At 45.5% G+C, this 14,548-nt stretch overlaps 2 protein-coding genes across 2 annotated transcripts; both read right to left on the bottom strand.

Moving 5' to 3' along the window:
• Nucleotides 1-2,547: 2,547 nt before the first annotated feature.
• LOC142003134 (olfactory receptor 51G2-like) lies at nt 2,548-3,483 on the bottom strand. Its single transcript, XM_074979836.1, has one exon. The coding sequence runs from the start codon at nt 3,481-3,483 to the stop codon at nt 2,548-2,550; it is 936 nt and encodes a 311-aa protein (XP_074835937.1).
• Nucleotides 3,484-7,398: 3,915 nt separating this feature from the next.
• Nucleotides 7,399-8,334, bottom strand: LOC142003143 (olfactory receptor 51G2-like). The gene has a single exon (XM_074979848.1). It carries the CDS (start codon nt 8,332-8,334, stop codon nt 7,399-7,401), a length of 936 nt encoding a protein of 311 aa, XP_074835949.1.
• Nucleotides 8,335-14,548: the final 6,214 nt, after the last annotated feature.

Below are 14,548 nucleotides of genomic sequence, written 5' to 3' on the forward strand. Positions count from 1 at the left end.
TACTCTCAGATCCAAGTTTCTGACCCTCAAACACCACAACAAGTCCTCTAGACAGCAGAACTAGCCTCCAATCAACCTCTTTCAACTCCCTTTTCAGAGTTTCCACTTTCTATTTCTGATTCTATGTGCATTTGTAGTCAATGGATGACTCTCTTTCTCTAGTGTGTCGCTAGGACCAGTCTGAGGGGAGACAGCCAGGATATAATGCTGCTCACAGTTAATCTCCTCATCCACCTTCCAACAAGCACATTGTCCCTGGGGGACTTCGGTTAAGGTCAGTCCTTTTTCAGTTTTCTTTTAACTTTGCTACTGTGCCTTTTGGAAATACGCCGTATCTGGGGTTGCTGTCTGATACTCCACACAAGGTGAGTTATATGGCCAAGGCTGATTTTCTAAGGAAGTGTCCTGGCTGTTGTTTTCCTTCAGCTTCACGCACCAGTTTGAGAATTGTTCCGTAGGATGGATTTGGCCTCTTCTCATCTGTGTTTCCTCTTCTTGTGTAAGCAGCAATTGCTGAAAGCTGTGTGAGCCTTGGCCCAGCCACCTAGTGCTCATCCATGTCCATGTCCTAGGGCCACGGCGTGGAGCTGAGATTTGCCCTCAGACTGTTTTTTCAAATTCCACCCCAGTGGCTTCCAAACACTGGTGCAGTGACAGTGCTGAAACTCCCAGCGTCCCAGTGATGGTCCAACACACCCCTCAGAAATCCACTTCCTTCCCATCACTCTCACCCACAAAGACTCACATAGTTGCCAGAGCAGCCAACCGTCTGAGAGGGAAGCCAGCTGTCATAGAAGCTGTGGTAAGAGGCCTTTTATACACACATGTTAGATGTGTTTCTCGGTGGGACCCTGATGTAGCCCTGATCTCAGTGCATCTATATGTGAGGTACAAGAAGCTGTCGACAGGGCAGGGAAGTTGGCTGGCAGAACCACATTTGCACAGCTTTTCTTCTGTGGTGGTGGCAGCGTCTACTGGTGAGTGAATATGCAAGTGAGTGGCCATTTGCATTTTTCAGACCGGCCATTTGCATACTGCAGCCGGCGGTTCATGCCAGTGTAACCATAGTCAGTGTCTGCTCCCCTCAAGCCACATCCTCCTCCTTAACTCACAAACTCCCCAATACTGTGCTCCCTGTGGTCCTCTGGTTCAGAATTGCTGCATCCCCTGCTCCTCAAGTTTCACATCCCCTGACCTCTGCACTGCCACATCTCTTTGCCCTAGGCCTGTCTCCTTGCTCCACCACTTCCTCTGAAGCTCATCTCCACAGGCACACCAGAGCTGGGCCATACTGAGAACTGCCCTGGAACCCAGGACATTGCGGGCCACCATGGATTCTCCGCCTTCTGTGAGGTGCTGGCGTTGGGTAGGAAGACGTACTTAGGGCATCTCTTGGACCTTCCATCCCCCTGTCCAGGGCAAGTGGACTGTTTGGGGCTCCTCAGAGTAGATCAAGCTCTCTGGCCATCGATTGCCATGGCCTAGTTCTAGCTTCTAACCTGGAATGGGGCTGCAGCCTTAGGTAATGAGGAGAATAAGTGGGAGTCTTGGGAGAAGAGATGGAGGCAAAGAATGAGGCCTCTGGGGAGAGGAGAAGTGTGTTGGGCCTCAAAGTGGAAGGAAAAGAAGTTGGACATGCTCAGAGAGCAGATGGGGGCTCTACTGTGGGTTGGACTGTGGCAGGATCTAGCTGTGTCCCTGTCAGGGAGCTAAGGACCATTTCTGACCTATTGTAAGCACCTGGGGCAACACAAATGAAAGGGAGCAGGATGGAGTCTTTGCATGAGTCTCTTGCCAGGATTCCTGTGTTTCAGACCCTTGCTCACATACCCAGCTGTGCCCTGCCTCGGTGCGGATCAGGCTCAGAAGGTGTGTGCTGTTAAGACCCATGAGTTGAAGCGTGGGTTGGCTGAAGGGTTTCTCCTGGGTCCTTTGCCTCCAGAATGCCTTTGACACAGCTCAGTCGCAGGCATCAGGCTCAGACTGTGGAGCAGGGATGGGTGGCTGTGCCCTTTAAAAGACCCTGTCCGCAGCTGTTGCAGTGCTCAAGGACTATGCAGTACAGAGTGCTCGAGAAGAGCCAGAACTGCGAATGCAAGACTAGCTCTGCAGCTTTTTTTTCATGGCCCGTGGATGTTTAACAGGAGATGGGACAGTGATAAGCCAAGTGACATGGGAAACAAGATTCCTATCACTTCTCTTTAATTGGCGACATGAACATGAATTCTGCATCTGAAGCACCTACTGATATGTCTTTTTATAGGACAATATTTCATCCATCCCCTTATTCTACATGCACACTACCTCTTTGTAAACACTGCTGCCTGCCTGGGTCTCCTTTTCCAAGTTCCTGTTTTCCTTTAGAGGTGGGTGGTGACATGTGCTTTACCAGTGCTCCAGGCGTTAGCAGCCATATGATGCTTTATCTGTACAATGGTAAAATGAAGGTCTTGTCATCTCAAAAGTAAGGGTCCAATAGGGACTGGGTGGCCCATGATTTTCATGGCCTTTGTAAGTAGTGCAGGAGATGGGTGATGAACTGCCCCCTCACTTGATAAACACCCTGATGATTCTTGCACGAAGGTGTTTGCTTTTCACGCTATACACGATTGGGTTCATCAGGGGTGGAACCAGCAGGTAAACGTATCCCAGGAGAATTGGAAGTAAAGGAGAAGTGCCCTCTCCGAATCTATGTATTGCAGGCAGGCCAATTATTGGTGTGTAGAAGAGCATGAGGGCACAGAGGTGGGAGACACAAGTGTTCAAGGCCCTAAGACTCTCTGGGAGAGACGTGACAGTCAGCACTGTTTTGAGGATCATCACATAAGAGAAGAGGATAAGTAGCGAATACAATCCCGTGGTTAAGAGTGTAACGGACAATCCATAGATGCTACTGACTCTAATGTCTGCACAAGCCAACTTCATGACCTCCTGGTGCAGGCAGTAGGAATGGGAGAGGACATTGCTTTGACAGTATCGGAACCGTTTCAGAAGAAAGGGGAGTGGAAACATTACGGCCACTCCTCTTAGTACAAACACCAGTCCCAGGATAGCTGTTCTTGGCAGGGTTAAGATGGAAGTGTATCTTAGGGGGTTACAGATCGCGATGAGACGGTCAAAGGCCATCAACAAGAGCAATGAGGATTCAGTGCATTGAAGTGAGTGAATGAAGAACAGCTGGGCAAAACAGGCATCAAGGCTGATCTCCCTGGAGTTAAACAAGAATATGCCCAGTATGGTCGGCATGGTGGCTACTGATATGCCAATGTCTATGACACCCAACACAAAAAGGAAAATGTACATGGGCTTATGAAGGGTTGGAACTGTTTTTATGATCAGGATAATGACTGAATTTCCTGCTATCGAGATTGCGTACATTAAGCAGAAGGGAGTAGAGATCCACAGGTGGATGTTGTCCTGCCCAGGTATCCCAGTGAGAAGGAACACTACATGTGTGAAGTTGGTGTCATTGACAGGTGACATAGTGTAGTGGCTAGGTCCAAGGATTAATGAAATTCAGTTCCTGAAAAGAAAAAAATAAAGTAAAAATAAATAATTCAAAAAAAAAAAAAGAACAGGAGACTGAATAGTATTTAGTGAGACATCATTCTGCTCCCAGAGCAAGTCTGGGGCAAGTCTAAGGAGACCCAGGAGCTTAAGGAAGTTGAACCATAACACAGTCTTAGGTTCACATCACCAACAAGAGTATAGGGCACAGCCAGACTGGGTTAGACCTGCAGTGCATCTAGCCCAGTGGCCACTTCGACATGCTGCCCAGGGAGCATAAAGGAACACTGCAGGGTTTAGCTGTGAGATAACCAGCTCCCAAGGAAAGTTTCCTCTTGATATTTTGGTCAATAGAGATATTCTGTGTTGTGAATCAGGAATGTTTAGAGCCTTCTTAATCTTTTTTTTTTTAAAAAAACTCACTACTGCAATTATATTTTCTGCTTGCCCCATAAGCATATTTTTTACTTTTTGAACCCAGATAATTGTTTGGCCCTTTGATATCTTGTGGCAGGGAGTTCCTAACATTTTTCTTACCAGGGAAAACACTGGCATAACATTTACGTGTTTATCCTCAAGTACAGACAAGTGAAGAGTAGTTTACCCTCTGTTTTTTTTCACAGATGATGCCTCATCCTCCTCCTCAATTCACAAACCCTGCACCACTTTGCTCCATGTGGTTAGTGTTCATTCGCACCTGCTGCATCCCCTGCTCCTTCACCTTTTCTGAGCCCCCCCCCCCATTCTCTCCACTGCCCCCATCTCTCTGCATGAGGCCCATCTCCTTGTTCTGCCACTTCCTCTGACGCTCATCTCCATGGGTTGAACACAGCTGGGCCATGCTAAGAACTCCCCTGGAGCCCAGGCCATTTTGGGTCACCATTGGCTAGTCACCATCTCTGGCTGCATCCTGTGGAGCAGGGACATATGCTTAGGACATCCCTTGGGCCTCACATCTCCCTGCCCAGGGCAACAGGAGCGTTTGAGGCTCCTTTGAGTGGTTCCCGGGCCCTATGCAGATCCAGACATGGCCTAATTTCAGCTTCTCACCTGGAGTGGGGCTGCAGGTTCGGGTAATGAGAAGCAGTGGGTGCGGTCTTGGGGGGAAGAGATGGAACACAGGAAGGGGCCTCTGGGGAGAGGAGAATAATTGTGTTGGGACTTAAAATGGAAAAAAAAGTGATTAGTTGGGATCAGAGAGGGGATGGGGGTTCTACTGACTAGACTGAGCTGTGACACAATCCACCTGTACCCCGTCGGGTAGCTGTGAACAATTTCTGATGTTTTCTAAGCAGATGGGGCAGCACAGATGGAGGGGAGCTGGGTGGAATCTTTGGCTGAGAATCTTGAGAGGCCCCTGTGTTTCAAACCTTGACATACACAACATCTGTGGATCTTGGACTCAGCAAGTATGTGCTGTGCAGAACCATCAGTGGGACAAGGGGCCGGCTGAATGGTTTCTCCTGGGTCCCCTGACTCAACAATGACTTTGACACAACTCAGTCCGAGGCATCTCACTAAGACTGTGGATAAGGAGTGTGTGGCTGTGTCCTTGAGCAGACCCTGTCCACATCCAGTGCTGTGCTCAAGGGTCATGCAGTACCTAGAGTGCTCAAGAAGGGCCAGGACCGTGACTGATGAACACCTCTGCAGCTTTCTTTCATGGCCCGTGGATGTTTAACTGGAGACGGCACAGTGATAACCAAGTGAAATGGGAAACAAGATTTCTATCACTTCCCTTTAATTGGCTCTATGAAAATGAATTCTGAGTCTGGAGTACTTACTGATATGTCTCTTTAGGGGAAAATATTTCACCAGTCCTCTCATTTTACACGACCACAATCACTTTGTGAATACAAGTGCCTGCCTTTGTCTCCTTCCCCCAGTGCCTTACAGGGCCATTATTCCCACAGTTTTGGCAATGCTGGTGATACGGTGGAAGGCTCTGCAAGAATGGTTTTCCTTCTTAGGGAATTACCTATAGACTACATATGTATTCCAGTTCTCGTGTGTTCAAGTCCGTTAGTCAATAGGGGTATTTCTTCTTGGAAATACGGGTGCTTGCGGATCTCCGTGGACATTTTCAGGGATGCGAGCACAGATTGCTTGTGGAACGATGCATGACACATATATGTTTCGGAACACTGATCTGTACAGGAAGCTGCAAAAAGGCACTTTCTTTCCAGACCAGAAGATCACTGGAGGTCCATGGTGTGCAGTGAGAACTTTCCAATTATGCTGTAAAATGTTGTCAATTTCCCACCTCTGTGGCCCTTTGCAGTGATTCTCCTGCTCTCTGGGGTCACCTCCCCCTTCCCCATTGCAACCATGGAGTAACCTCCAAAATTTTCAGCAGTTACCCATTTAATCATCACCCTTTTTTTTTTTGATCTCTCATACACACCGTGTTCTGTGGTGGATTTGAAACATTGATGCATTTGATCCTTATTTAGCTTCTTATATGTGCTGCTGTGTGCTAACCTTTCTAGTAAGACCATAACCACAGTAAATGTAAGTTCAATGTGACACTAATGTACAATTTATTTAGCTGAGAAAAGTGGGTGTCCTGTGGTAGTGTTTGTCATGTTGAAGTATGAAGTGTTACGTAAAAGGTTGGGTACCACTGCTTGTAGGGGAAGTTCAAAAGCTGCTGAGCCCCTGTTCGTGGGGGAGGAGGGTGTGATTTCATTATTTTATCCATGGTAACCCAAGGTCTACTACTGTTACGACAACTACCATTACTCAGAGCCCCACCACCATCATGGTGCTTCCTGGGTGACAGAATTAATTCAGATCCTCCATTTCTTCTGAGAGCTCATCTGCTACCCATTTGTTTGCATTAGGCCACGTTCTCTTCCACTTTCATTGAGGCTTCCTCATTGGGAAGGCCAGAACTGGACCATAGTAAAAATTGTCCTGGAGACCAGGCTACTGGGGGAGTCGCAGATTATCCACCTTCTGTGGGGAACTCCTTTGGGTCTGGCACATGTGTGGAGGTCTTCTCTTTGGCCTCACATCCTTTACCCAGAGCAGGTGGACTGTTTCAGCTTTCTCAAAGTGGCTCAGGTACGTGGGTAACTGGAGTCAGGGCCCAGATCTAACTTCTAGCCAGGAGTGAAGCAGAAGCCTCAAGTAATGAGGAACAGTGGGTGTAGTCCTGGAGAGAGAGATGGGGCAGAGGGAGAAACCTCTGGGGAATGGACTCAATGGGCATCCGGTGTACAGAGCCATTACATGGAATTTGGGAGGGAGAAAATAAATGTCTTCTCCTGTGGCCTCTACTTTAACCATGGTTTTGACGTGACTCAGTCACATCCACCTGGCTGTGAATGTTGGGAAAGGGTGGGTGGCTCTGCTCCTTGAATGACCCCCTCCACAGCTGGTGAAGTGCTGAGGGTTCGCACAGTATCCAGAGCACACAGAAAGCCAGGAGTGTGATTGCAAAACAGTTCAACAGTTTTTCCAATGGCCTGTGGATTTCTAACCAGAGACAAAACAGTCACAAGCCAGTTGAAATGGGAAAAAATTCATTCATATAACTTCTCTTTATCGAACGCTTCAACATGAACCATGATGTTGGGGCACCAACAGATACATCACGTTATGGGTTACCATATCATCAATGCCGTCAATATCCATGAAAACAAGCATCTTGTGAACATTCCAGACTGCCTTGGTCTCTTTCCCCCATAGTCCTGTCCTCTCCCACCAGTGGGAGGGGACAGCCCCTCTCCCATTGCTTCAGACCATAGATCTAATCTAACTGCTCTCTGCACAATGTAAAAATAAAGGTTTTGTTCACCCAGAAACAGCAGTCCAGCATGGATTGGGCAACCCAATTGCTTCAAGGCCCATATGAGTAGTGGTGGAAATGGGCGACAAAATGACACTTCATTTGCTGAACACCCTAATGATACTTGCACGGAGGTGTTTGCTTTTCAAACTATATATGATTGGGTTCATCAGAGGTGGAATAAGCAGAGAAGCATAGCCCAGGAGACTTTCAAGAAGGTGAGAAGAGTTCACCCTGATTCTGTATATCACAGTGAGGCTAATCTCTCCTGTGTAGAAGAAAAGGACAGCACAGATATGGGAGACACAGGTGTTCAGGGCCCTGAGACTCTCCTTGTGGGAAGCCACGCTCAGCGCTGTTTTGAGAATCATCACATAAGATAGGAGAATAAGCAGTAAGTACAACCCCAATGTGAAGGATGTAGTAAATATGCCATAGATGTAGTTGACTGTGATGTCTGAACAAGCCAACTGCATGACCGCCTGATGCAGGCAATAGGAATGGGAGAGGACGTTAGCTCGACAATACTGAAACCTTTTCAAGAGAAGGGGGAATGGAATCATTAAAGCCACCCCTCTTAGCACAAACACCAGTCCCATTGTGGCTACTCTTGGCAAGGTTAAGATAGAAGCATATCTCAGTGGGTTACAAATTGCAATCAAGCGGTCAAAGGCCATCAATAGGAGCAGAGAGGATTCAGTGCAATGAATGAGGTGGATGAAGAATAGCTGGGCAAAACAGGCGTTCAGGTCGATCTCCCTAGAGTTAAACAAGTATATTCCAAGTGTTGTCGGTATAGTGGTTATGGATAAGCCAAGGTCTGTGATGGCCAATAAGGAAAGGAAAATGTACATGGGTTCATGGAGGCTTGGATCTGTTTTTACAATGAACAAAATGAATGAATTTCCTATTATAGAAATAATGTAAACAAAGCAGAAGGCAATAGAAATCCAGAGATGAGTGTTCTCCTGCCCAGTTATCCCGGTAAGAATGAATACTGAATGTGTGAATTTGGTATCGTTGACAGCTGACATTATGTACTGGACGGGTTAGAGAAGTTCCGAGCTTTCCTTCCTGAAAAGAAAAAGAACAGGAGACTAGATGGTATTGAGTGAGACATCACTGTGCCTTTAATAAATGCTCATGTTCATGCCCTCTGTCCCCAAGAATGTCTCCTAGAGAAGTTGAAGTGCTTTGCCTGGCAAGCATAGACACAGATTGTACAGTTCCATCATCCCACATGCTTTCCTTCTTCCTTGCAGGACCTGAATCCTCTCCTTATTCACAAGTCTGTAGATCTTTGACAAAATAAAAACTAACACCGTTATTTTTCTTGGGAAAGGAGAAGGTGGTGTAATAAATGGGTGAATAGTGCAAACAGTGGATTTTTATTCATGCCCTGTTGATATCAAATTTACATCAGCCTTGATTATGCAACAGGAGAGGGGTGTGAATTACCTACAACTACCATTCATAGAATCATAGAAGAGAAGGACTGGAAGGGACCTCGAGAGGCCATCGAGTCCAGCCACCTGCCCTCATGGCAGGACCAAGCATTTTCTAGACCATCCCTGAAAGCCATCTATCTAACCTCTTCTTAAGTAGCTCCAGTGATGGAGTTTCTAACACCTCCCTTGGCAATTCGTTCCAGTGTTTGATCACCCTCACAGTTAGGAACTTTTTCCTAATGTTCCCTCCCTCTGCCTTATGACACCCTTTTAGATACCTGAAAAGTGCTATCATGTCCCCCCCTCAATCTTCTCTTTTCCAAACTAAACAAGCCCAATTCTTTCAGCCTTTCTTCATAGGTTATCTTCCGTAGACCTTTGATCATTCTCGTTGCTCTCCTCTGGACTCTCTCCAATTTCTCCTCATCGTTCCTGAACTGCGGTGCCCAGAACTGGACACAATACTCCAGCTGAAGTCTAACCAGCTCATAGTAGAGCGGGAGAATGACTTCTCGTGTCTTGTTCACAACACACCTGTTAATGCATCCTAGAATCATGTTTGTCTTTTTCGCAACAGCATCACACTGTTGACTCATATTTAGCTTGTGGTCCACTATAACCCCTAGATCCCTTTCTGCTGTACTCATTACTAGGCAGTCCTTTCCCATTCTGTATGTGTGACACTGATTGTTCCTTCCTAAGTGGAGCACTTTGCATTTGTCCTTATTAAACTTCATCCTGTTTACCTCAGCCCATTTCTCCAGTTTATCCAGATCCTTTTGAATTATGACCCTATCCTCCAAAGAAGTTGCAACCCTTCCCAGCTTGGTATCATCTGCAAACTTCATAAGTGTACTTTCTATGTCAATATCTAAATCGTTAATGAAGAAATTGAACAGAACCAGTCCTAAAACAGACCCCTGCGGAACCCCACGAGTTATAAGAACATAAGAACATAAGAATGACCATACCGGGTCAGACCAAAGGTCCATCCAGCCCAGTATCCCGTCTGCCTACAGTGGCCAATGCCAGGTGCCCCAGAGAAGGAGAACAGAAGACAATGATCAAGTGATTTATCTCCTGCCATCCATCTCCTGCCCCTGTAGTGAAGGCTAGGGCACCATACTTTATCCCTGGCTAATAGCCATTTATGGACCTCACCTGCAAAAATTTATCGAGCTCTTTTTTAAACCCTAATAGAGTCCTGGCCTTCACAGCGTCCCCTGGCAAGGAGTTCCACAGGTTGACTGTGCGCTGTGTGAAGAAAAATTTCCTTTTATTAGTTTTGAACCTACTACCCATCAATTTTATTTGGTGTCCCCTAGTTCTTGTATTATGGGAAAAGGTAAATAATTTTTCTATTTTCACTTTTTCCACAACATTCATGATTTTATATACCTCTATCACATCGCCCCTCAATCACCTCTTTTCCAGACTGAAAAGTCCCAGTCTCTCTAGCCTCTCCCCATATGGGACCCGTTCCAAACCCCTAATCATCCTAGTTGCCCTTTTCTGAACCTTTTCTGATGCCAATATATCTTTTTTGAGGTGAGGAGACCACATCTGCACGCAGTACTCAAGATGTGGGCGTACCATAGTTTTATATAGGGGAAGTATGATATCTTTTGTCTTATTATCGATCACTTTTTTAATAATTCCTAACATCCTATTTGCTTTACTAACTGCCGCTGCACACTGCGTGGATGTCTTCAGAGAACTATCCACTATAACTCCAAGATCCCTTTCCTGATCTGTCATAGCTACATTTGACCCCATCATGTTGTACGTGTAATTTGGGTTATTTTTTCCAACATGCATTACCTTACACTTACCCACATTGAATTTCATTTTGACACTATTCGATTATGTCTACAAGAGAGGCTTTTCACAGAAAAAACTGTGCTTTTGTTGGGAGAAACCGTGGAGGGTCTACATGCAACCAAGACTGGGGGAATGGATGGCTATGTGAGTGGATTGCATTTTAAATCCAAAATGAGTTTCTTACTAGTATAAACTAGGTGGTCTCAGAATGACGTGAATATAGGTTTTGGAATAAAATCCCACTATAGCAACAATCTTTGTCGGGGTCTCAGATATGTGAAAAATATTGAAGAGAATGGAATTTCTCTTATACTTTTCCAGCAGGATTAAAAACCATTAATAACTATTCTCTGGGTACAGTTATCCAGCTAGTTGTTCACCCACCTTATAGTAGCCCCATCTAAGTTGTATTTGCGTTGTTTATTCATAAGTGTATTATGTGAGACCGTGTCAAATGCTTTACTGAAGTCTAGATATACCACATCCACTGCTTCTCCCTTATCCCCAAGACTCGTTATTCTATCAAAGAAAGCTATTAGATTGGTTTGACACGATCTGTTTTTAACTAAACCATGCTGGCTGTTCCCTAGCACCTTACCACCTTCCAAATGCTTGCAGATGATTTCTTTAATTACCTGCTCCATTATCTTTCCTGGCACAGAAGTTAAGCTGACTGGCCTGTAGTTTCCTGGGTTATTCTTGTTCCCCTTTTTATAAATGGGTACTATATTTGCCCTTTTCCAGTCTTCTGGAATCTTTCCCATCTCCCATGATTTACCAAAAATGATTGCTAAAGGCTCAGATACCTCTTCTATCAGCTCCTTGAGGATTCTAGGATGCATTTCATCAGGCCCTGGTGATTTGCAGACATCTAATTTTTCTAAGTAAATTTTAATTTGTTCTTTTCTTATTTCAACTTGTAAACCTACCCCTTTTTCACTAGCATTCTCTATGTCAGGCATTCCTTCAGATTTCTCAGTGAAGACCGAAACAAAGAAATCATTAAACATCTCTGCCATTTCCAAATTCTCTGTTACTGTTCCTCCCTCCTCACTGACCAATGGCCCTACCCTCTCCTTAGTCTTCCTCTTGTTACCAATGTATTTGTAAAAAGCCTTCTTGTTTCCCTCTATGCTTGCAGCTAGTTTGAGCTCATTTTTTGCCTTAGCCTTTCTAATCTTGCTCCTGCATTCTCGTGTTGTTTGCCTATATTCATCATTTGTAATTTGTCCTAGTTTCCATTTCTTATACGGTTCCTTTTTTTTTTTTTGAGATCATGCAGATCTCCTGGTTAAGCCAAGGCAGACTTTTGCCATGTTTTCTATCTTTCCTACACAGCGGGATAGCTTGCTTTTGGGCCCTTAATAATGTCCCTTTGAAAAACTGCCAACTCTCATCAGCCGTTTTTCCCCTCAGTTTAGCTTCCCATTGGACCTTACCTACCAGCTGTCTGAGTTTACCAAAATCTGCCTTCCTGAAATCCATTATCTCTATTGTACTGTTTTCCCTTCTACCCTTCCTTAGAATTGTGAACTCTATGATTTCATGATCACTTTCACCCAAGCATCTTTCCACTTTCAAATTCTCAATAATTTCCTCCCTATTTGTTAAAATTAAATCTAGAACAGCTTCCCATCAAGGAGCTTTTTCAATCTTTTGGAATAAAAAGTTGTCTGCAATGCAATCCAAGAATTTTTTGGACAGTCTGTCCCCTGCTGTATTAGTTGCCCAACATATACCTGGATAGCTGAAGTCCCCCATCACCACCAAATTCTGGGCCCTGGATGATTTTGTTAGCTGTTAAGAAAGCCTCATCCACCTCTTCCACCTGGCTAGGGGGCCTGTAGTAGACTCCTAGTAGGACCTCATCCTTGTTTTTTACTCCTCTGAGTCTAACCCAGAGACTTTCAACGCGTCAATCTCCTACATCCATCTCCACCTCTGTCCAAGTGTGTACATTTTAAATATACAAGGCAACACCTCCTCTCTTCTTTCCCTGTCTGTCCTTCCAAAGCAGGCTGTCCTTTCCCATTCCGTATGTGTGAAACTGATTGTTCCTTTCCAAATGGAGCACATTGCATTTGTCCTTATTAAACTTCATCCTGTTTACCTCAGACCATTTCTCCAATTTATCCAGATCATTTTGAATTATGACTCTATCCTCCAAAGCAGTTGCAACTCCTCCCAGCTTGTTATCACCTGCAAACTTAATAAGCGTATTTTCTATTCCAATATCTAAATCATTGATGAAGATATTGAACAGAACCGGTCCTAACGCAGACTCCTGCAGAAGCCCACTTGTTATACTTTTCCAGCAGGATTGAGAACGATTAAGAACTACTCTCTGAGTGCAGTTATCTAGCCAGTTATGCACCCACATTATAGTAGACTCGTCTAAATTGTATTTGTCATGTGAACGGATGTTGCCAGAGGAGAAAGCGACAGACTGGAGAGATTCAGCCTTTACCCATTTGTCACCCATTTCTTTACCCTCTGGCCTTTTTCAGAGATAATTTATGAAGTCATAGTGGGACTTAAATTATTGCATCTGCCACGTGGCTTTCCTCAGATCCTGGAAGGTTTAAAGTAACTAGTCCTTATTCAATCACATTCCAACAACCAAGACCTAGTAGCCCCTCTGTCCTGACTTAACAGCTGACTGGTTCTCCTCAGGTTCTGTTCTGTCAGGCTATAGCTTGTGGTAGTAGTAGTAGTCGTAGGCATCCTTCAGTCTGCATAGACTGTGGATTGCGTCCTTTATAGTTTCAGTTGAGGACTTCATTTACAGCGTCTACTGTGACTATGAAGACCCACATGAGAGTGACAGTCCTTGCTGCATCTCTTGCAGCTATGGTTGGTGTCTGGCAAGTCCTTAGTGTGCTTTCTGTGTGCTTGCTTCTCCTCTGCTAGCTGTCTGATCCTCATCTCGCCCTGCTGAAGGCCCTTGTGTAACCTCTGCCTCCATCTGCTGCGGTCGTCTGCTAGTTCTTCCCAGTTGTCCAGCTTGATGTCTACCTCTCTGAGGTCTCTCTTGAAGATATCTTTGTAGCACAGCTGGGAGCGTCCGGGAGGTCTTTTGCCAGAGGCTACCTCACCATACAGGATGTCTTTTGGAATCCTTCCATCATTCATCCTGTGGACGTGGCCAAGCCAGCGGAGTCGACGCTGCCTGAGGAGGGTGTGCATGGTTGGGATTCCAGATTGCTCGAGGACGGCAATGTTGGTCACTCTGTCCTTCCATGGCATTCCAAGGATGCGCCTGAGGCAGCGCAAGTGGAAGACGTTCAGCCTCTTTTGCTGGCGGGCGTACACGGTCCAAGTCTCGCTGCCATAAAGGAGGGTGCTGAGGATGCAGGCTCTGTAGACTTGCACTTTGGTGTGTGTACAGTTTGTTGTTATTCCACACTCTCTTGCTGAGTCTGGACAGAGTTGTGGCCGCTTTTCCGATCCTCCTATTTAGCTCAGTCTCCAATGACAGGGTGTCAGTGATGGTGGACCCGAGGTAAACGAACTCGTGGACAACCTGTAACGTATAGTTGTCAATGCTGATTGATGGGGATTTAGCAACATCCTAACCGAGTACGTTTGTCTTCTTTAGACTGATGGTAAGCCCAAAGTCCTTGCACGCTTTGGAGAACTTATCCAGCAGTTTTTGAAGCTAGTCTTCTATGTGAGACACTACAGCAGAAGAACAAAGGAGACAGAAGCGACTGCAACAACTACCGTGGAATCTCCCTCCTAAGCTATAGCTTGTATCTGTCATGGTAAGAGGCACTGGGTTGGGGGGCAGAATATGAAATACACATTCTCTGAGCTCTCACTCTATACTGTAAAGTAACCCCAGTGCCTCATATTCGGGCACAATGAAGGTTTGTGGGAGTGAGTTGCAACATCAAATAGTCATTGAAATGGAACTTCATTTCACACATAACAGTGGTGTGCTGCTCTCTCTCTCACTCACTCTTTCTCTCTGTCAGAC

Source organism: Carettochelys insculpta, chromosome 1 (assembly GCF_033958435.1).
Source record: "Carettochelys insculpta isolate YL-2023 chromosome 1, ASM3395843v1, whole genome shotgun sequence".
NCBI lineage: Eukaryota > Metazoa > Chordata > Testudines > Carettochelyidae > Carettochelys > Carettochelys insculpta.

Bases quoted from the DNA above. Each gene is read 5' to 3' on its own strand.
- LOC142003134 (XM_074979836.1), bottom strand. From the start codon at position 3,483: ATGTCACCTGTCAATGACACCAACTTCACACATGTAGTGTTCCTTCTC.
- LOC142003143 (XM_074979848.1), bottom strand. From the start codon at position 8,334: ATGTCAGCTGTCAACGATACCAAATTCACACATTCAGTATTCATTCTT.